This window comes from Pantherophis guttatus, chromosome 18 (genome assembly GCF_059756535.1).
Source record: "Pantherophis guttatus breed Tessera chromosome 18, ASM5975653v1, whole genome shotgun sequence".
In the NCBI taxonomy this organism is placed as follows: domain Eukaryota; kingdom Metazoa; phylum Chordata; class Lepidosauria; order Squamata; family Colubridae; genus Pantherophis; species Pantherophis guttatus.
Window position 1 is genome coordinate 11590522 of NC_142080.1, and position 21237 is coordinate 11611758.

At 47.9% G+C, this 21237-nt stretch overlaps 1 protein-coding gene and 1 long non-coding RNA gene across 4 annotated transcripts; both read right to left on the minus strand.

Moving 5' to 3' along the window:
• Positions 1 to 715: 715 nt before the first annotated feature.
• LOC148111571 (uncharacterized) lies at positions 716 to 11794 on the minus strand. 3 transcript variants are annotated; one of them, XM_087880754.1, is made up of 7 exons: positions 11657 to 11794; positions 10216 to 10319; positions 7387 to 7460; positions 7143 to 7238; positions 6021 to 6106; positions 3735 to 4034; positions 716 to 1208 (listed from the first exon to the last, which is right to left on the minus strand). In XM_087880754.1, exons 2-6 carry the CDS (start codon positions 10253 to 10255, stop codon positions 3983 to 3985), a joined length of 348 nt encoding a protein of 115 aa, XP_087736880.1. In that variant the 5' UTR covers positions 10256 to 10319; positions 11657 to 11794; the 3' UTR covers positions 716 to 1208; positions 3735 to 3982. The 3 variants fall into 3 exon arrangements, 2 of the variants coding, with proteins under 2 accessions (XP_087736880.1, XP_087736879.1); XR_015730349.1 differs by lacking the exon at positions 10216 to 10319; XM_087880753.1 differs by lacking the exons at positions 716 to 1208; positions 3735 to 4034; positions 6021 to 6106 and having other exon boundaries at positions 6143 to 7238.
• Positions 11795 to 14586: 2792 nt separating this feature from the next.
• On the minus strand, positions 14587 to 20683 carry LOC132709298 (uncharacterized). Its single transcript, XR_015730350.1, has 4 exons — positions 20439 to 20683; positions 19892 to 20039; positions 17772 to 19323; positions 14587 to 16616 (listed from the first exon to the last, which is right to left on the minus strand). It is a non-coding gene; the product is annotated as an uncharacterized LOC132709298 (long non-coding RNA).
• Between the last annotated feature and the right edge of the window lie 554 nt (positions 20684 to 21237).

The window sequence follows — 21237 nt, forward strand, 5'->3', positions numbered from 1 at the left end:
GGTATGATAAGGGTTAACTCTACATCCACCTAGATCCTCCCCTGACCCCTCCTTACCTTAGCTCCGCCTCCCAGGTACTTAAGACATGGTCCAGGCGTCCAGGGGCCATTTCCAGCTAAATACCTGTAATAGAAACATTGATCAATAAAGAGAATTGGTTCACTGCATCCTGTGTTTGGAGTTATTGGGTAAGATCCTAGAAATCAGTCACAGGTTGGTAGCAGAGGACGGTTTACCCGCAACTCACAGAGATGGCAGAATCAAGAACCCAGACAGAGGCAGAGAAAAGAATGGCCACCAGATCCTACATCAAACAGATGAAAGAACTGCAGGTTCTCGAAGGTGCCACAGCAAGGACCACCACAACTGAAGGTGATGGAGACTACAACCCGAGTCCACAACTCAGGGACGAAGGGCCAAGAGAAGAAACCTACTACTGCGAAAGGGCAGAGCCACCAAGCAATGAAGAATTCCGATCCACCATCCTGGGGATGATGGAAGCGACTGCCAGCAAAGAGGAGCTCATTGCGAAACTCCAAAGCCTACTCGAAAGCAATGGAGCAGCGATGAGCACCCAGCAACAGAGAGAAGAAATCCTCAGCCCGGCAAGAGGAAGGTATCCCCAAGCTGAAGCTCCGGACGTAGAGGATTTCATTTCCGCGCCATGCTCTCGGCGGCCATCTTGGAATGGCCAACAGCCAATGGGAAGCTGAGATTCAAATAGAATGGCGGGAAACAGCGAGAACCCCAACTTCGCTGGGGAAGACCCCCAAAACAGCACCCAAGCAAGATCACAAGCCTGCGGGGGCTCACCCATCGAGCCCGAAGCAGACGAAACGATCGAAAACCTGGCTGCAGCACTCGGCTCAGCACTCAAGTCCCCAGGAGCCAGGAAGAAACAAACCGACGCTCAGCACCCCCAAAAGAGCAGCAGGGTAGCCACCGGAACTCTTGCAGCACGCCAGCAGACACCACGTGGGACAACGCACCCCAAAAACTACACCCAAGACCCAGCCGCCTGCAGGACTGAATACCTGCAGGATTCGCACTCGCCACCCGCCGCACCAACTTCCCTAGGCCGCGGAATGAGGAGAAGAAACAATGACTCACCAACCACGCGGCCTCCACCAGGCTTCCTGGCCCATCCGGAGGTCCTCCAACGTCGCCCAGGATCCACTGCCTGTCAGCCTCAGTTTTGCCTGCTTCAGCTGCCATAAGAAACCGCACTACCAATTACAGACTTGCTAAAAAGGAAAGGGGAAGTAGAGCCCAAACCCTCGAAACCACTAGAATGGACTATGGATTGTCAAGCCGCTTTTGAAAAATTGAAACAGCTGTTTGCGGCTGAACCAATGCTCAAACACCCCGACATGGAACAACCTTTTGTAGTACAAGCTGACGCCAGTGACGTAGCTGTAGGAGCAATACTCTTGCAAAAGAATGAGAACGGGATATTACAACCCTGTGCTTACACGTCCCGTAAACTATCAGAAACGGAAAGGAGATGGGCCATATGGGAGAAAGAGACGTTTGCAGTTAGATGGGCGCTGTTAACATGGAGACAATTTTTAGAAGGGGCGAAACACCCTTTCGAAGTGTGGACTGATCACAAGAATTTAGAGGCATTAAAAACACGACACAAACTATCACCAAAACAGGCTCGTTGGGCCCAACATTTCAATCGTTTCAATTTCACCCTACGTTATCTTCCTGGTGGAAAGAACTTCATGGCGGACGCACTTTCCAGATTGCCGCAGTATAACAGCATCAAGAAGGAGGTGGTTCAACCTATGATCCCCTCGACACAATTGGCAACACCTGTCACTACCAGAGCGCAGGGAAAACCCGAACCAGAACTCTTGGGGGATTTACTCGAAAAATTGCGAGAAGCGCTAAAAACTGACGAGTGGTTTAAGAACCACTCGAATGAATGCACACTTTGTGACGGACTAGCTTGGGTTGGATCGAAATTGTATGTTCCGACCACATTAAGAACAACCGTATTGAAATATGCTCATGATGCCAAGGCCGTGGGACACTTTGCGTTTGTCAAGACTCTACATCTTGTTAAGAGACAATTTTAGTGGCCTGCACTTAAAAAGGACATAGAGGCATATGTGGCTAGCTGTCCAGTATGTGCCTCGGCTAAAAGACCTCCAGGAAAAACCCCTGGATTACTGCAAGGTGTGGCCAGACCGAATGCCCCATGGAAGGAAATATCTATGGATTTTATTGTGGACTTACCAGAGAGTGAAGGCTGCACTGTCATTTGGGTAGTAACTGATTTGTTTTCCAAACAAGTACATTTCATCCCTTGCTCAAAGATCCCTTCAGCAAAAACCCTTGCAAAACTGTTTATTCGGCAGATTTACCGGCTACATGGATCTCCAAGGGGTGTGCAATTTACTTCCAGTTTCTGGACAGAGTTTTTGAAGTTGATAAGCTCCGCCCAGGGGCTGAGTTCCAGTCACCACCCTCAGACAAATGGGGCCTATGAAAGAACCAATGGGGTTCTAGAACAATACCTGAGGTGTTACGTAAATTACCAGCAAGACAATTGGGTAGACTTGTTGCCATTTGCAGAGGTGGCATATAATAATTCCGTACACAGTAGCACCGGATTCACTCCTTTTAAGGTCGCTTCGGGCCAGGATTTCGTACCCATTCCCGAGCTACCACAAGATGATCCCCAGAATCCCTCTTTGATGGATTGGATTGAACAATTAAAGAGCACATGGGCAGTGACTCGGAAGGCATTAGATGAGGCACACCGGGCCCATAAGGCGCAAGCCGATAAGAAAAGGTCCCCAGCTCACATTTATAAAGTGGGTGATAAAGTTTATTTATCTACTAAATATTTACAGACTACCCAGAAGTCGAAAAAACTGGCCCTAAGTATGTAGGACCATTTCGTGTGATTAGACTGATTAATCCAGTAACAGTTGAATTGGAATTGCCAAAAACGTTGAGACGTATACATCCTGTATTTCATGTTAGTTTATTAAAACCTGAACACTCGTCTCCCCTGAGGGCTGATCAAAGCACCCCTCCAATTCCCATTCTCATAGAGGGGGAGCAACATTTTGAAGTTAAGGAAATCTTGGACTCTAGGAAACACCATGGTAAAGTCCAATATCTGATAGCCTGGAAACATTTCCCTTTGTCTCAGGCTGAATGGGTGAATAAACGGGATGTCCGAGCTCCCAAGAAAATACAGCAATTCTATACCAAATACCCAGATAAACCATAATTATTGTATATATTCTGTTTCTCTCTTTTTTCCCTTTCTCTTATTTAGGAATAACTTCTCTTCTGCAAGAGGGGCCGAATGTCAGCCTCAGCTTTGCCTGCTTCAGCTGCCATAAGAAACGGGGGGAGGGACTAGTAAAGGGGGCGAAGGGGGGGAAGGTGCAGGAGGTGTTTTTTCCATTGTAGGACGTGTCTTCCCAAGAAACGAAAGTGAATCTCCAAAGGGGCCGGCTGACCAACTGCCCTACATTCCTGATGAATGACGTTGCCAGACGTGATGCCACCTGACCTTTGGGAGACCTTTGGATTGGATGATGGTCAATGGACATGGGGGGGGGGGAGAAGCTTAGTAGATGCTATTTCGCGCATTTTGCTCACTTCCAGCTTTACCTGGGTTGCGATCATTTCATATTCAGTAAAAGTACTAAGCTCTTTAAAATGATTGAGTTTGGGTTTTTCTTTCCTGGATATTGAAGGAAGCATACCTGACACCGCCGCTACCGTGCCGCCGAATCCGGGAGATCCTCGACTTACGACAGCCGCCGCCACCGTCTCCAGGGATCCTCGACCTGCGACCGCCTCACCTCCTCGCCTTCTTCCAGCCTTCGCCCAAGATGCAGGGGCCCAGCCATGGCATCCGACGCCCAGGGAGGGCTACGGGCCCGCCAGGAGCGAGCCCAGCCCCCCACCAGCAGGCCTAGGCCTAGGCCTGAGAGCAGCAATAAGGAGCTCCTCACCAGACGACCTCCGGCGCGAAATGAGCCTCGCGCATGCCCAGTCGCCACCTACAGGAAGTACAAGGAACATAGAGATAAGTACAAGGAACATAGAGATAAGTACAAGGAACATAGAGATAAGTCAGTTCAGACTGGCAACAAGCATTCCCCCAGCATATTGTGAGTTCACTCACATAAAGAACCATGGACAGCAACAGACTGTAAGTAATATAACTTTCACTGCTGACAATTACAAATTGAAATTAGATGGGGCCAATCTTTTGGAGTGGTACCACCAACTACAGATTGCTTTTCTGAAAGAAAATATGTTGTACTTATTTGATGACCCACCCAAGAAGCCATGGACTTTTGAGATTGACTGTTTGCACCACAGGGCTTACTATCTGCTAATGTCTAGCTTGTCACCCAGCATTTACCCCAGTCTTGGCCACCACTTAACCGTGGCAGAGATACTATAAAAAATACTTAATTTATTTTACAGTAAGAGTGCAGCCACTACAACCAAAAGATCCAGGGAATTTTACTCAGCCAGGCATAAGGCAGGGACACCCATGGGGGAACATATACTCAAGCTAAACACCACCAGGGCAGAACTCATACAAAGGGGGGAAACCATTTCTGATAATATCATGAAAAGCATCATCATAAACTCCCTAAACCCCAGTTGGGAGAACTTTATCATGCAACTGGATAGTCTCAACATAGAGCACCTCTCTTTAGAGACGTTATCCAACAGGCTGATTGCGGAGGACAGCCTGAGAAGGGAACGCTCATCAAGCCTCAGGGAAAGCAGACCAACAAAAAGGGTAGACTTCCAGACCAGGGACCAAGATAAGCCAGAATGTTTTAACTGTGGGTCTAGGAATCACTATAGGAGAGATTGCCCAGAAACCAGAGGGACAGGGACCACAGCTACCATAGGGAAAGGCAAGGCCGCAAACCAGGTTACTCAGACAGGCGCTCCCCAGAAAGCAGGTTCAGGCACAGGGACTCACCCAACCCCAGGGACAGGAGAGGATATAGGGATAGCTCCAGGGATAGTCAGACTGGGTCACTATACGAACTTAGAGACCACCAACACCCAAACACCCAGGCAAAAGGAAGGAACACATGGTTCATTCACTCAGGAGCCACCAATCACACCACCAACAATAGGAACATACTGGAGGCATTCACACCTAAGGAATACCACATCAATGTAGCCAACCAGAACAAGGTATTGGTGAAAGGAGAAGGGAGCGCACACATAGATGGAATAGGGAAGATAGAGGGGGTACTATTCATCCCAGCAATACCCCACAATATATTAGCAACACTCAAACTAAGTAAAGACTTGGGCATTGAGACAACCTTCAGGGAAGGGAAAGCATATATGACCAAAGGAAAGAGAAGCATAGGAAAGATCATCATAGAAGGGGGACTATCCTACTTAGTGCCCCAAGAGCACTCAAACACTAACTCAGAAAGTAACGAGAAAGGGACAAGCATGCCCACAGAAAATAGAGGGGGTGAAGGAGAACACACCGCAGGAGGCAAACCCACCACAAACACAACACACAAAGGGAAACCACATATTGGCAAACCCATTCATGATGGGTGCGCCCACTTACTACACAGAAAACTAGGCCACGCTAGTTTTCCAATGGTACAAAAGATGAATGAATCGGCCTACCCGATAGTAATACATGAGGACAACAAAGCAGCCATAGACATATCCATGGCAGAAGCAGTAGGCCAAAGGTCCAGACATATAGACATTAAGCACAAACATGTCAGAGAATTAACAAACATTGGTTTTATTAAGGCTGTACATTGTGAGACCGCCGAGCAAGCCGCAGACATCCTGACCAAACCTCTACCCAGCAAACAACATGCCTACCTTACGACTAAATTAGGGGTACGGGTACAGAATACGCAAGCAGGTCCTGTCAGAAATAAATGCCTTACTCATGCCAGGGGTCAACAGGGACACAGTAGTGCAGGGGTTAACTACAATACTCACTTGGTCAGTACCACCCACTGACCACTCCTTACCTGAATCTCTGCCCACAAGTATAAAAAGTAGACACACTCTTCCCCGACTTCCACTTCCAGATGCAGTATGTGATGTAATGATGAACCTGTAAATAAAAGAGACCTATTCAAATGATTGACTCGTGCCAGTTATTGGGCCTGATCCATGGATTCTGTAACAATATGGTAGCAGAGGATGGTTTTATGGCCCAATAACTCCCGATCACGCAATGAGGACACATCGCTGCCAACGAGATGGCAACGACACCGAAGCAACGAGAGGGCAACCCAGCGGGATCGCCAGGGAAGGCAGAAACCTCGATCGACCCCAAGGCCACTGCAACAGAAGAAAAGGGGGAGGTCAAGAAAGGAAAAATAGCAGACCATGATGACCGGGAGGAAGAAAGACTACGACTCGACGTCCTATGATTACTAAAGGAGCGAGCCAGCGACAAGAACCTTCTCGCGGACCTGCGAAGCTTCATAATGGACCGCGATGTGGCGAGGAGCGAGGAAGACTAGGATCCGGAGCTCGAAAAGCTGAACTCGGTGAGTGGATCGCCCCAAAAAGACCCCACAGCAGTCACCGAGCCGCGAAGCCCCGCTCAAAATTTGAAACAGCGGCCATCTTTGACCACGTGGTCGGACAAGATGGCCGACTCCCGTCCAATCGGTAGCCAGAATTCAAAATGGCCGGCGCGCGAAAAATACCCAACCCTAAGCGGCGAAGAAAGTGACCGGGGTGAGGGGACAGAATCCGATTCGGACTCCAGATGCACCCCGACCGAGTGGCAAGTCGATAAGGCCATGAAGACCCTTGCCGCCGCCTTCAGCCCAGGCCTCAAAATCGCAAAAGGGGAACCGGAGGGGCCCAAGCAAAAAGGAAAGCGAGGAGAGGGGCACCGGAACACCCACCCGAGGACTACCGATGCCCACGCCAGCGCGCCAACCCCCCTACGCACCCCAAGGACACTGCGCCTCCGATCGCCCAGGCCACGCACCCCAGAACGCAGGGATTGGGGCAGCTACCTGCATTCGTCGCCGGGACTCCAACGCCATCAGGATCTTCACTTTGACGAAGCCGCTGCAAGACAACACCTTCCGGAGCACACCTGGACCCCCAAGACCGAAGCCGAGGCCTACCTGAGAGATAGAGACCTCTACGCCGGAGCTGCAATGAACAGGTCCTTCCACGATGACGGCAGAGCTGAAATGGACTTCGCGCATGCGCTGTTTCACCTAGAGGAAGAAAAAAGAAAAAAATTACAGAGAGGGACTTTTAAACTGCCGGCAAGCGTTCCCATGCCGTACTGCTGTTATAGGCACATAAAGAACCATGGACAGCAGCCTGCAGTAAGTAATTTTACAAATAATGCTGGGAACTTACCAAGTGACTTTCCAAAGTTGAGGATGGATTGGGGCAATATCCTAGAGTGGTCACAGCAGCTTCAGGTGGTGTTCCTAAAAGAAAACATGTCACATTTTATTAATGACCCCCCCAGAGAGACCATGGACTTTAGAGTTGGACTGTATTGCACCATAGGGCATTTTACCTTTTAATTTCTAGCATATCTCCCACAATTTACCATAGCATTGGTCACAATCTCACTGTGTCAGAAATCATACAAAAAATGTTTGGGTTATTTTACAGTGAAAGTGTGGCAACCACTACCCAGATTTCCAAAGATTTCTTCTCTGCCAGAGTCAAACCGGGGACCCCCATAAGCGAGCACCTGGTGTCCCTAAACGCTACCAGGGCAGAACTACACCTTAGGGGGGAAGTCATATCAGATCAGATCATGAAGAGTGTAATAATTAACTCTTTAGATCACTCATGGGACAGCTTCTTAGCACACTTAGATACTGTTAGTCTAGGCCTCCTGTCCGTTGAGAAGCTGTCTAACAAACTGATCGCTGAAGACAATCTGAAAAGGAGCCGCTCTGGTCCCTCCAGAGAACATAAACACGAAAAGAAAGTAGCCTTCCAAGACAGGCAGCATGGCGTAACAGAGTGCTATAGCTGCGGGTCAAGGGGACATCTCAAGAGAGACTGCCCCAAGAACCACAGAGAGAGAAGCAGACCGGAACATAGATTCAGACAGAAAGAGAGACACACTTCTGAAGAGAGGTACAGAACGCAGGGACTCACCCAATCCCAGAGACAGGAGGGGGAACAGGGATAGTTCACGTGACAGCAGAACAGGATCATTATATGGGATAGGGGAGCGCACCCACATAACATGTCAGGATGGGGAGGCCAACTCGTGGCTTCTGGACTCTGGGGCCTCCAACCACACGACCTATAACCAAAAACTGCTCTCCTCATTCACAGAGGAGAATTTTTCAATCAAGGTTGCAAACCAAAGCGAGGTTAAGGTAACAGGCAGGGGGGTAGTTACGCTACCAGGCATAGGGAAAATAGAGGGGGTATTACTGGTCCCGGAGATACCCCACAACATATTGGCTGCATTAAAACTCAGTGAAGAATCAGGGATCAAGGTAACCTTTGCAGAAGGGAAGGCTCACGTCAGCAAGGGTAGAGAGGGAGTAGGTAGAGTGACAATCAAGCAAGGGCTACCATACATAACATTCCATGAGAATAACACACCCAGCATATACACCAACTCAGAATACACGAAGGACACTAACCAGGACAAAGCTGAGGAAGAACAGGTGAATGAGAGAGAGACAGAGAGTGAGGAGAACATGACACATGAAACACACTCCACCAAACACACCCAGGGAAGGCCATCGATAGGCAAACTCATGCACGACGACTGTGTTCACTTACTACACCGGAGACTAGGGCACGCCAGTTTCCCCGTAATCCAAAAAATGGCCAACTGTACCGAGGGCGTCAAAATAAAGAGTTGTGAAAATTACCTCGAGTGCTCGGTGTGCTAATGTTCTAAGCTAAAGGTCAAACCCAGACCTAAGAAATCCTCACGCGCCACCAAACAAGTATTCAATTTAGTCCATATGGATCTGGTGGGGCCCCTAAGGCCATCCATCAAATACAAGAAAAGATACTTTCTCACCATCGTAGACGATTATAGTCGTTATGGCTTCGTCTATACTCTAAAACGAAAGGATGAGGCCTTCCAAAAATTCAAAGAGTTCTACAAAAGGGTAGAGACTCAAAACAACACACAAATCAAACAAATCATGACAGACAGAGGATCTGAGTTCCTGTCAAAGGATTTCTCTCATTGGCTCAGATCCAAAGGCGTGCTTCACTTTACGTCGTCCCCGTTCTCGGCCTTTCAGAACGGTGTCGCAGAACGACGGAATTCCACGCTACAGACTATGATCAGGTGCGCTTTAGAGGACGCGGGAATTGGTCAACATTTTTGGTCTGAGGCCTTAGTTTACTCAAACTACACACTCAACAGAACCTGGTCCAGTGTAATAGACAAAACGCCATACGAACTCATGTACAACAAAAAACCACAGATAGCACACCTACATGTATTCGGCGTAACTGCTGATGTCCATATACCCAAACAGCTGCGCAGGAAGGGGGACAAAGTATCCAGGAGACTGAGATTTATGGGGTACGAGCCAGGTACCAAGGGGTTCAGATTTGTGGACAATAACGACAGATTCGTGATCTCTAGGACAGCGGTATTCCATGAACAAGCTAACTGGTCCAGGATACACCTCAACGAGGTATCCACCAGGCAGGAGACTAGGCCAGACGAGCAAGTGCAAGATAAACACGAAACGGCAGATAGACAGGAAAGGAAGGAACACAAACCCAAGCTCCAAGGCATCAAGGTTGAGGAATGGAAAGGGAATCACCCCAAGATAAGTGTAGACTCACTAACACAAAAGGAAGCCAGGTACTTACATGACACCGAACAAACGACAGATAGGCCAGTCAGATCAACCAGGAACCAATTACCAAGAAGGTTAAATGACTATGTGATGCACATACACACGAACCATATCACACCTAACTCATATGAAGAGGTATTGAGACTACCACAAGAGGAGAGGTCGAAATGGGAATCAGCCATGGCCAAGGAAATGGACAGTCTGAGAGAGCTAGAAGTTTACATTCCAGCCGAGGTTCCAGAGGGCAAAAATACGATAGGTACCAGGTGGATCTTCAAAATCAAGAACCTGGAGGGTGGCCAAAACCTGTACAAGGCTAGGCTGGTTGCCCAGGGATTTGCCCAGAGGTTCCCAGAAGACTACACTGACACTTACTCACCAACTGTAAGGACTGAAAGTGTCAAGAGTGCCCTGGTCATCGCTTCCCTGCTAGGACTAGAGGTACATCAGTTCAATGTATAGACAGCTTACCTGCATGCCAACCTAGATAAGGAAATATACGTTAGGGCACCGCACAGTAAAGAGACCAACAGGGGGGGACACCTGGCTACTTCACAAAAACCTATATGGACTGAAACAATCCGGCAAACGCTGGTATGAGTGCCTGGTTGAGGTCCTGAAGTCAATGGGATTTACAGCAACCATAGCCGACAACTGTTTTTTCACTAGGAGAGAGGGGGATTCACCAGAATACATCCTAGTCTACGTGGACGACATACTTTACATCAGTAAACACGAAGGGAACCGCAACGCCTTCGCCAGTAAACTAAGTGAACACTTCACATTAAAATACCTAGGGAAAATAAACAGATACCTAGGCGTGCAGGTCAACGAAACACCTAAGGGCTTTCAACTGTCCCAGAAAGAAAAGATAGAAGAAATACTACACAAATGCAACATGGCAGATGCCAAGGGGTGTGAATCACCCATGCAGCCGGACTTCCTAAAAAATACACATGGTGAATCACCCGAGTTTGAAGACAACACACTGTACAGGTCAGTCATAGGCTCTCTTTTATATATCGCCAACTGGACCAGGCCAGATATTGCATTATCAGTTAATCTATTGTCCAGGCACATAGGCAAACCCACCATGTACCACTGGGACGCTGTAAAGAGGGTACTGAGGTACCTGAAGCAAAGTGCCGACGCATGTCTAGTCCTAGAACCAGAGCCGTCCAATGAGCCCGTCCTCTCCTGCTATGCTGATGCTGACTGGGCCGGTGACACCAAAAGCTGGAAAAGCACATCAGGATACGTATTCTACTTGAACAATAGTCCGGTGCATTGGTACACGGGTAAGCAAAACTTAGTGGCCACTTCAACCACAGAGGCGGAGTACATATGCCTATCCAAGGCCGCAAACAACCTCATCTGGTTTGACGACCTACTCGCCAGTGTGTGGTGCAAACCTGCGTATCCGATAAACATCTACGAAGACAACAAGGCCGCTATAGAAATCTCCATGGCCGACGCGGTAGGGCAGAGATCCAGGCATATTGACATAAAGTACAAGCATGTGAGACAGCTCTCTAAAATCGGATTTGTAAAGGCCATACATTGCGACACAGAAGAACAGACTGCAGACATACTCACGAAACCACTACAGGGCAGGCAACACTCACACCTGGTATCCAAACTCAATATCCGCCCTTGGGCACCATTTAAACAGTCAGATCCACAGCCACAGGTCAGGCATTTAGAGGGGGATTTGTCAGAAATAAATGCCTTACTCATGCCAGGGGTCAAGAGGGACACAGTAGTGCAGGGGTTAACTACAATACTCACTTGGTCAGTACCACCCACTGACCACTCCTTACCTGAATCTCCGCCCACAAGTATAAAAAGTAGACACACTCTTCCCCGACTTCCACTTCCAGATGCAGTATGTGATGTAATGATGAACCTGTAAATAAAAGAGACTTATTCAAATGATTGACTCGTGCCAGTTATTGGGCCTGATCCATGGCTTCTGTAACAGGTCCAACTGTTGGGCATTTAGAGGGGGATTTGTTATGTGTAAATGCCCACCATTCACCATCCCAGGTATGATAAGGGTTAACTCTACATCCACCTGGATCCTCCCCTGACCCCTCCTTCCCTTAGCTCCGCCTCCCAGGTACTTAAGTCATGGTCCAGGCGTCCAGGGGCCACTTCCAGCTAAATACCTGTAATAGAAACGTTGATCAATAAAGAGCATTGGTTCACTGCATCCTGTGTTTGGATTCATTGGGTAAGATCCTAGAAATCAGTCTCAGGGAGGAGGGAGGGAGAGAAAGAAGGAGGGAGGGAGACACAGAAGGCGAAAGTGAGGGAGAGGAAAGGTTAGAGGGGAAGAAAGGGAGGGAAGGGAAGAGTGAAAAAGAGAGAGGGAGGGTGAGAGAGAGTGGGAGGCGAGAGGGAGGGTGAGGAATTCTCTAAATGGAGTAATTCATTGAGTAATTGAATTCAGATCATGATTTCTCTAGCTTGGTGATTTTCTTCTCCCTAACCAGCAGATCTCGTCTGAGCTCTCCATATTTGCTCTTTTGGGAACTTAGTCAGCTTCTCTAAACTGGGGCTGAAGGTGATGTTCAGAGAGGCCAACACCTACCTGCCCCGTCCCGATCTAAGAGAGAAGACCATCGGGAAGCTTTTCTTCTCGGAGGTGAGGAGACCTTGGGATGCACCCCAATATTCTGGACAGCCATTGGTCTGAGGTTGTAGAGCAGGGGTCCTCCAACGTTTTAAAGAGGGGGCCGATTCACAGTCCCTCAGACTGTTGGGGGACCGGACGGGGTGGGTGGGCATGGCTAGGTGGTCATGTGACTGGGTGGGCGTGGCCAATTTAACTGTCTATTTTCTGGCTTTTCTCCTTCCTAAGCCCCCGTTTAAATTGTTTTTAAAGACTTTTAATTTGAAGGAGTTCTTTACAAGCCCAGAGCTGCTTTTCCAGGCTGCACCGGCGAGATCACCCCTCAGCTGGCCCTCAGCTGGCCTTGCAGCTGGCTCGCTGGGAGATAAGGCAGTTAGGGGCGGGGCAAGGGGCGGGGCTTAATCACACCACTCCGCGGGCCGTATTCTTTGCCCGTGGGCCGTAGTTTGAGGGTGCCTGTTGTAGAGGGTCTGCTGCTTGAGCAGGGGGTCTCCAAGGTCTTCTGCTAGTCTGTTGATCGGTGGAAGGGCTTCCCTCCAGAAGTTGTTGGTGGGGAAGGTGGGAGGGAGGAAGAAAAGAAGGAAGGATGGAAGGAAGGAAGGAAGCAGAGAGAGTGAGTGAGTGAGTGAGTGAGGGAGGGAGGGAGGGAGGTAGGAAGGAAGGAAGGAAGGAAGGAAGGAAGGAAGGAAGGGAGGGAGGAAGGAAGGAAGGAAGACTCAATGACCACAATTTCCTTTTACTCTTTGAATTATAGGCAGTTTTGTGTTCTTACAACTATCATTTACATTACCTTTTGCCATACTGTAGTCCTCGACATATGACTGTCATAGAACCTCCAGTGGTCACTAAGTGACTTCAGCAGTCCTTAAGCCAATGCCGTGGTCGAATACTTAGGATAAACAAGATCTTTCAGTGATTTCCTTCTATAGATTGTCCTCGTCTTACGACCACAACTGAGCCCCAAATTTCTGCTGCTAAGCGAAACAGTTCTTTAGCAAGTTTTGCCCCACTGTACGACCTGCAGTTGTTAAGTTAGTCACACGGTTCTTAAGTGAATCCGGTTTCCCCATTGACATGGCCTATCAGACGGTCACTGATGGCTTGGTGGGAGAGATGGGGAGGGGAGAGATGGGGAACTCATCAAATTTGCAGATGACACCAAGCTGGCAGGAATAGCCAACACTCCAGCAGATAGGCTCAAGATACGGAAGGATCTTGACAGATCTTGAACATTGGGCGCTATCTAACAAAATGAAATTCAAGAGTGAAAAAAGCCAGGTTCTACTTTTAGGGAAGAAAAACCAAATGCACAGGTACCGTAGACGTGGTCCCTTGCTCAATAGTGGTGACTGTGAGAGGGGTCTTGGAGTCCTAGTGGACAACCATTTAGATAGGAGCCAGCCGTGTGCAGCAGCTGCCAAAAAAGCCAACACAGTTCTGGGCTGCGTAAACAGAGGGAGAGAATCAAGAGCCCGTGAAGTGTTAATACCACTGGAGGCGAAAACATATGAAGAACGGTTGCAGGAACTGGGTAATTTAATTTAATTTAATTTAATTTAATCAATTGAATTTATATGCCGCCCCTCTCCGAAGACTCAGGGCGGCTATGTCTAGTTTGATGAAGAGAAGGACTAGGGGAGACAGGATAGCAGTCTTCCAATATCTCAGGGGCTGCCCCAAAGAAGAAGGGGAGGGAGAAGAAGCAACGGGTGGAAACTCATCAAGGAGAGAAGCAACCTAGAACTAAGGAGAGATTTCCTGACCGTTAGAACATTCACCCAGTGGGACAACTTGCCTCCAGAAGTTGAAGCTGAAGTTGAAACTCCAACCACACTGGAAGCTTTTCAGAAGAGATTGGTCTGAGATGATTGTAGGGTCACCTGCCTGAGCTAGGGGTTGGACTAGAAGACCTCCAAGGTCCCTTCCAACTCTCTTATTCTGAAATAATTGGAGAATTCTACTCAGTTCAAAGTTCAACTGATTAAGACAATAGCTGTGACTCGTGGAAACAGCAGATAGTTATGTTCAGTGAAGGCATTCAAAATACACAAAGACATTATTAATAGGGTATATTTCTCACAGACGCTGGGACCCTGAACATAACACGCTCTCATATTGTTGTTTGACTTATTAGCGTTTATTTCATGTCTAAAGTCTCTTCCAGTAATGAAACTATTTGTGTCCAATCCAGAAAACGTTCAGCAAGTGAATGGCAGCTCAAATCTCTGGAGAAAGCGCAGACACCTTGATGTGCCGTGTAACCCCGTGAGAAAGAAGGAATGGTTAGGTGCAAAACTGACGGTAGGGAGATCTGATGCCATGAAGGTTGTTCAAAGCTGAAGAGGCCAAGAAACTCGAAATTTAAAGAGCTGCCGGTGTTTAAAGCAACTGGAGCAAACTCAGCTCTGAAACCAGAAGCTGCATTGAATCACCAAAATCGCCCCCCCCCTTCAAAACAAACTTTCTTTCTTTCTTCATCTAAGTGAAAGGATTGTCCATCTCACAAAGGAAGAGATTCTGGATGGTCTGCAAGGAAACTGAAACGCAGGCAACCCTTGACTTGCCATCACAATCTAGGCCAAAATTGAGGTTGCTAAGCGAGACGGTCCTTAAGTGAGTTTTGCCCCATTTTACAACCTTTCTTGCCACCGTTGTTAAGTGAATCCCTAGAGTGGAAACTAGACAGCCACTTATCCGAAATGCTATAGGTTCTCCTGCTTGAACAGGGGGCTGGAACAGAAGCCCTCCAAGATCCCTTCCAGCTCATTCTATTCTATTCTATTCTATTCTATTCTATTCTATTCTATTCTATTCTATTCTATTCTATTCTATTCTATTCTACTCTACTCTACTCTACTCTACTCTACTCTACTCTACTCTACTCTACTCTACTCTACTCCAGTTCCAACACTCACTCTTCACAACAGGATGGATCATAGGCTGAAAAAGCTTCCCTTCCTGAAGAAGGACAGCAAGGAGTCAGAGTCACAAATCAGCAACAATGACCTGCATCAGTGGGACAACCAGGAAGTCCTCTTCTCTGGCTCCCACCCATCCGGTTCTTTAGCCAGAACCATGGAGGCCTTGCCTCTGATTGTGACGTCTTCCCCAGTTCAATTGGAGGTCAGGAAGAAGGTTCAGCCTCCAGCGCTGGTGCTCCCTGATTTGGTGCGCAGGACATCTGCCAGGACTCCTCTGAAGGCTTCTCAGGGGGAGATGAAGCCTGGCCTGAAAGAGCCCCCTCCCTTTCCAAGGAGGCCCAAGAGGGAAAGGCCTCGGGGGAGTAAACGCTCACCAGACACCGTCCTGCCTTCATATCCAGGTATAGGCGCTACAGGGCTGGGCTACCTATGGAACCACCTTGTCCCATCACATCAGCCCATCCCACACTACCAATCAATCTATCTATCAGAACACAGCCAGAAGGGACCTTGAAGGTCTTCTAGTCCAACCTCCTGCTCAAGAAGGAGATGCTACACAATCCCAGACAAATGCCTATCCAGTCTCTTCTTAAAAGCCTCCAGTGATGAAGCACTCACAACTTCTGGTGGCAAGAAGTTCCACTGGTTGATTGTCCTCACTGTTAGGAAGTTTCTCCTTAATTCCAGGCTGCTTCTCTCCATGAGTAGCTTCCATCCGTTGCTTCTCTTCCTGCCTTCTGCTGCTTTGGAAAATAAGTTGACCCCCTCCGCCATATATGGAATTGGAAAAAATTCCAATTCCATATATGGAGTTCAAAGTTCCTCCTCAAGACGGTTGTCTAAGAATATGAAGATCAGGGACTCGAGAGTTATGACACGTTTGACCCTTCCCTCAGGATCAGTCTGGTCTAAGCACATTTTTTTCTCTCTTCGCTTTGAGAAGACTTGTCCCGTCGAATTGCCCATCAATCTCTGTCTGTCTCTTCTTCTCAGAACTCTCTGACGAGTCCTTTAAAATTTTATGGGAGAGCAAGAAGCCGCTAAAAGGCAGACCCATCAAGGAAGTCCTCATGAACCTCATGATTTAGCAATGCAGTGCAAGCCATCAAAAATTTAATATTATGTGCCGGCTATCAGGAGGAGTTCAGTCAGTTGGAGAAGGTTAGATGCTGGGACATGAGGGTGACTCCTGATGGTTTGTTCGAAGCCATTTTCTTCCTGGTCCTGTAAGAAATTAAAAGACAAAAGAGGTTGGCTACAAGTGGCAGCGGGTGGGAGAGGGAGGGGAGGGGAGAGGGAGAGGAAGAAGAAAAGGCAGAGAGAGAGAGAAAGCTAGAGAGAGTGGGGAGAGGGAGGGGAGGGGAGAGGGAGAGGAAGAAGAAAAGGCAGAGAGAGAGAGAAAGCTAGAGAGAGTGGGGAGAGGGAGGGGAGGGGAGAGGGAGGGGAGAGGAAGAGGAGAGAGGGAGGGAGGGAGAAAGAGAAAGAGGGAAAGAGAGAGGGAGGTGGAGAGAGAGGGAGAGGGAGGGGGAGAGGGAGGGAGAGAAAGAGAGAGAAAGAGAGGGAGGATGAGAAATTCTCTAAATGGAGTAATTCATTGAGTAATTGAATTCAGATCATGATTTCCCTAGCTTGGTGATTTTCTTCTCCCTAACCAGCAGATCTCGTCTGAGCTCTCCATATTTGCTCTTTTGGGAACTTAGTCAGCTTCTCTAAACTGGGGCTGAAGGTGATGTTCAGAGAGGCCAACACCTACCTGCCCCGTCCCGATCTAAGAGAGAAGACCATCGGGAAGGTTTTCTTCTCGGAGGTGAGGAGACCTTGGGATGCACCCCAATATTCTGGACAGCCATTGGTCTGAGGTTGTAGAGCAGGGGTCCTCCAACGTTTTAAAGAGGGGGCCGATTCATTTTTTTTGCCTTTCTCCTTCTAAGCCCCCGTTTAAATTGTTTTTAAAGACTTTTAATTTGAAGGAGTTCTTTACAAGCCCAGAGCTGCTTTTCCAGGCTGCACTGGCGAGATCACCCCTCAGCTGGCCTTGCAGCTGGCTCGCTGGGAGATAAGGCAGTTAGGGGCGGGGCAAGGGGCGGGGCTTAATCACACCACCCCACGGGCCGTATTCTTTGCCCGTGGGCCGTAGTTTGAGGGTGCCTGTTGTAGAGGGTCTGCTGCTTGAGCAGGGGGTCTCCAAGGTCTTCTGCTATTCTGTTGATCGGTGGAAGGGCTTCCCTCCAGAAGTTGTTGGTGGGGAAGGTGGGAGGGAGGGAAAAGAAGGGAGGGAGGGAGGGAGGGAGGAAGGAAGGAAGACTCAATGACCACAATTTCCTTTTACTCTTTGCATTATAGGCAGTTTTGTGTTCTTACAACTATCATTTACATTACCTTTTGCCATACTGTAGTCCTCGACATATCACTGTCATAGAACCTCCAGTGGTCACTAAGTGATTTCAGCAGTCCTTAAGCCAATGCCGTGGTCGAATACTTAGGATAAACCAGATCTTTCAGTGATTTCCGTCTAAAAGTTGTCCTCGATATACGACCACAACTGAGCCCCAAATTTCTGTTGCTAAGCGAAAGTTCTTAAGCAAGTTTTGCCTCATTGTTTGACCTTCCTTGCCACAGTTGTTAAGTGAATCGCTGCAGTGCAGTTCTTACGGTGGTCAATCTGATGAATTAGTGAATCTGGTTTCCCCATTGACTTGGCCTATCAGACGGTCACAAAAGGGATCACGTAACCTCGAAACACTGCGACCGTCATAAATATGGACCGGCAAGTACCCAAATTTCAATCACATGACCATGAGGATGCCACAATGGTCTGAAAGTCTGAAGAATGGGCATGTCCCTTTTGTCAGTGCCGTTGTGACTTTCAGTGGTCACTAACCGAGGACGGTATTTTCTTTTTCTCTCCCCGTAATGGCTGAAAGTGGCATCTTTAGTCGAGGCTCTCGGGGCAGTTCCCTTCCTTGGCTTGGCTAATGCTCCGTATCTCCACTCTTCTTCCTCAGCTGCTGTATCACCCGGAGGTTGGAGACTTCTTTATGACGCCAGACATTCTCGAGGTTCTCCTGGAATGGATGATTCAGCCGTATCCTCTCATCCAGATCTTTAGCGTGAGAGGACTGGGATATGTTCTTCAGCACCCCTTGGAGGTAAGAGATGGGGGGCAGGAAGTGAGTGGCTTCCAAGGTAGTAGCAGGTGTGGCCTCACTCTCTGGGAAGTCTTCAAGGCTGGGGAGGACAGAAGAAGGAGAAGAAGACAATCATCAGGAACAGGATGGACTCAGCTAGAGTGGTGGGTGCACCCCTGGAAGATCTGAAGGATCAAGTAGATCCTCTTGGAGAAGATCTCAAAGCAGAACAAGAGGAAACAGATGGGAACTGATGAAGGAGAGAAACAACCTGGAACTAAGGAGAAATTTCCTGACTGTGAGAACAATTCATCCTTGGAACGACTTGCCTCCAGAAGTTGTGGCAGCTCCATCACTGGAGCTTTTCAAGAAGAGACCAGGCAGCCATTTGTCCAGCATAGTCTAGGGTCTTCTGCTTGAGCAGGGGGTTGGACTGGAAGACCTCCAAGTTCCTTTTCAACCCTCTTCTTCTATGCTCTGTGGGCTTCTCTTGCGTTTGTCATGATCGCTGCGAGACTCAGAGAACTCCAGTGACCGTGTTTGATTGCTTGTTCCTTTCCCTGCTTCCTCCAGAAGAACATCTCAGGGCCAGTTTTCATGCCGGTCATCAACTGCGCTTGTCACCCAGAGAAGAGTGTAGCGAAGGAAACTCTCCGGACCCTTCATTTCCTCCTTAGGCACCTTGCTGCGGACATCCATGCATTGAGGCGGTCCATCTAATTCCTCTCCTGTTGAAATATTTTCCTGACGAAAGTCAACCAAATCACGACAAACTGGTTTCCCCTCCTCTTTTTTAATTATTTCTGTAAGAAATAAGAAATGAATGAAGGAATCAATTAATACATGAGTGAATGGATGAATAAAGGAACGAATAAACAAAGGAATAGATGGATAAATGAAAAAATAAATGAATGGATTAATGAATAGATGAACCGATGGATGGATGAATGACTGGATGGATAGATGGAAGGATGGAAGGATGGATGGATGAATATCAAAGCTGTTCTGGCGAGGAAGCCCACAGATGCCTCTACTTTCAGTGGTGCATTTTGGGGGGTGGGGGCTTATGCCAAATTTTGCTCCAATTTTTTTTTTTTTAATTTCTATACCGCCCTTCTCCCGAAGGACTCAGAGCGGTGAACAGCCACAAGATAAAACACATAAATACAAAAAATTTAAAATGAATTAAAAACGAATTAAATAATTTCAGCCCCCACCAGTTTGCCCACTGCCTCCCACCAACCAGGGCATGCCTGCTCTTGATGAGGAGACCCCCCGAGGCTGACTCTTCTGCTCAGCCCCTTCCCCCTTCCCTCAGGCCTGGCCCACCTCTAGATTTAAGGAAAGCAGAGCCGCGGGCTGAGGGCTTACTGCAATGGGCATGGTAGACTTGCTGTTTCTTCTCCCGATGGCTTTGGTGCTGGGGTCTTGATCCTGAAGCCTTTTGAGGAGGGGCTTCATGATCTTCAGGTTAGCATAGGGGTCTGCGCCCAGCGCCTTCCATAACTCTCTGGTGCTTCTGTGCAGGTGGAAAAATGGATTGGGGGAAAAATCAGATTCTTTCCCCATTTTCGAAGAGACGGCCAATCCAGATAGATTAAATCCCCCCCACCAACGGGAGAAAGGATTAGAAAACAGATGGCCAAATGAACCGTTTTAATACAAACAGGGTGTGTCTAACTGATGAGGACTTATAAGTCCAAAATAGATCTATCTTAGTCTCCTTAGTCTCCCAATGGGCAGCAGAGTGTTTGCTGGCTGCCAGAAAAAAAAAAAAGCCTAGAAACTAGTGGATTGTGATTTCACTGAATTAGGGTTCCATAAAAATCTTGGTTTATGTAGGAAGAACCTGGCTAAAGAGAAATACACATAAAGCCTATGAAAAGGAAAGGAAAAAAAAACAAAACAAATACTGTACCTTTACAGGGAGGATACATGGGATGAGGGTGTGGCTAACTGATGAGGACTTATAAGTCCGAGATAGATCTATCATAGTCTCCTTAGTCTCCCAATGAGCAGCAGAGTGTTTGCTGGCTGCCAGAAAAAAAAAAGCCTAGAAACTAGTGGATTGTGATTTCACTGAATTAGGGTTCCATAAAAATCTTGGTTTATGTAGGAAGAACCTGGCTAAAGAGAAATACACATAAAGCCTATGAAAAGGAAAGGAAAAAACAAAACAAAACAAATACTGTACCTTTACAGGGAGGATACATGGGATGAGGGTGTGGCTAACTGATGAGGACTTATAAGTCCGAGATAGATCTATCATAGTCTCCTTAGTCTCCCAATGGGCAGCAGAGTGTTTGCTGGCTGCCAGGAAAAAAAAGCCCAGCATCAGACGCTTGGCCACTGGTTCAGATTTATGACCGTTGCTGTGTCCCAAAGTCAAGCGATCACAGTTTGCGACCTTCTGACAAGGAAAGTCAGTGGGGAAACCAGATTCACTTAACAACCATGTTTCTAACTTGAGAGCTGCAGTGATTCACTTAACAGATGTGACAAGAAAAGTCCTAAAATATCTTTAAAAGGTCATTCCCATATCCTCTTCCCCCTCCCTCTCCCCTCCTTCCCTCCTTCCCTCCTTCCCTCCCTCCCTCCCTCCCTCCCTTCCTTCCTTCCTTCCTTCCTTCCTTCCTTCCTTCTTTCCTCAACAACTGTTTCTAACTCAACAACTGCAGTGGTTCACTTAAAAACCATGGCAAGAAAGTTCGTAAAAT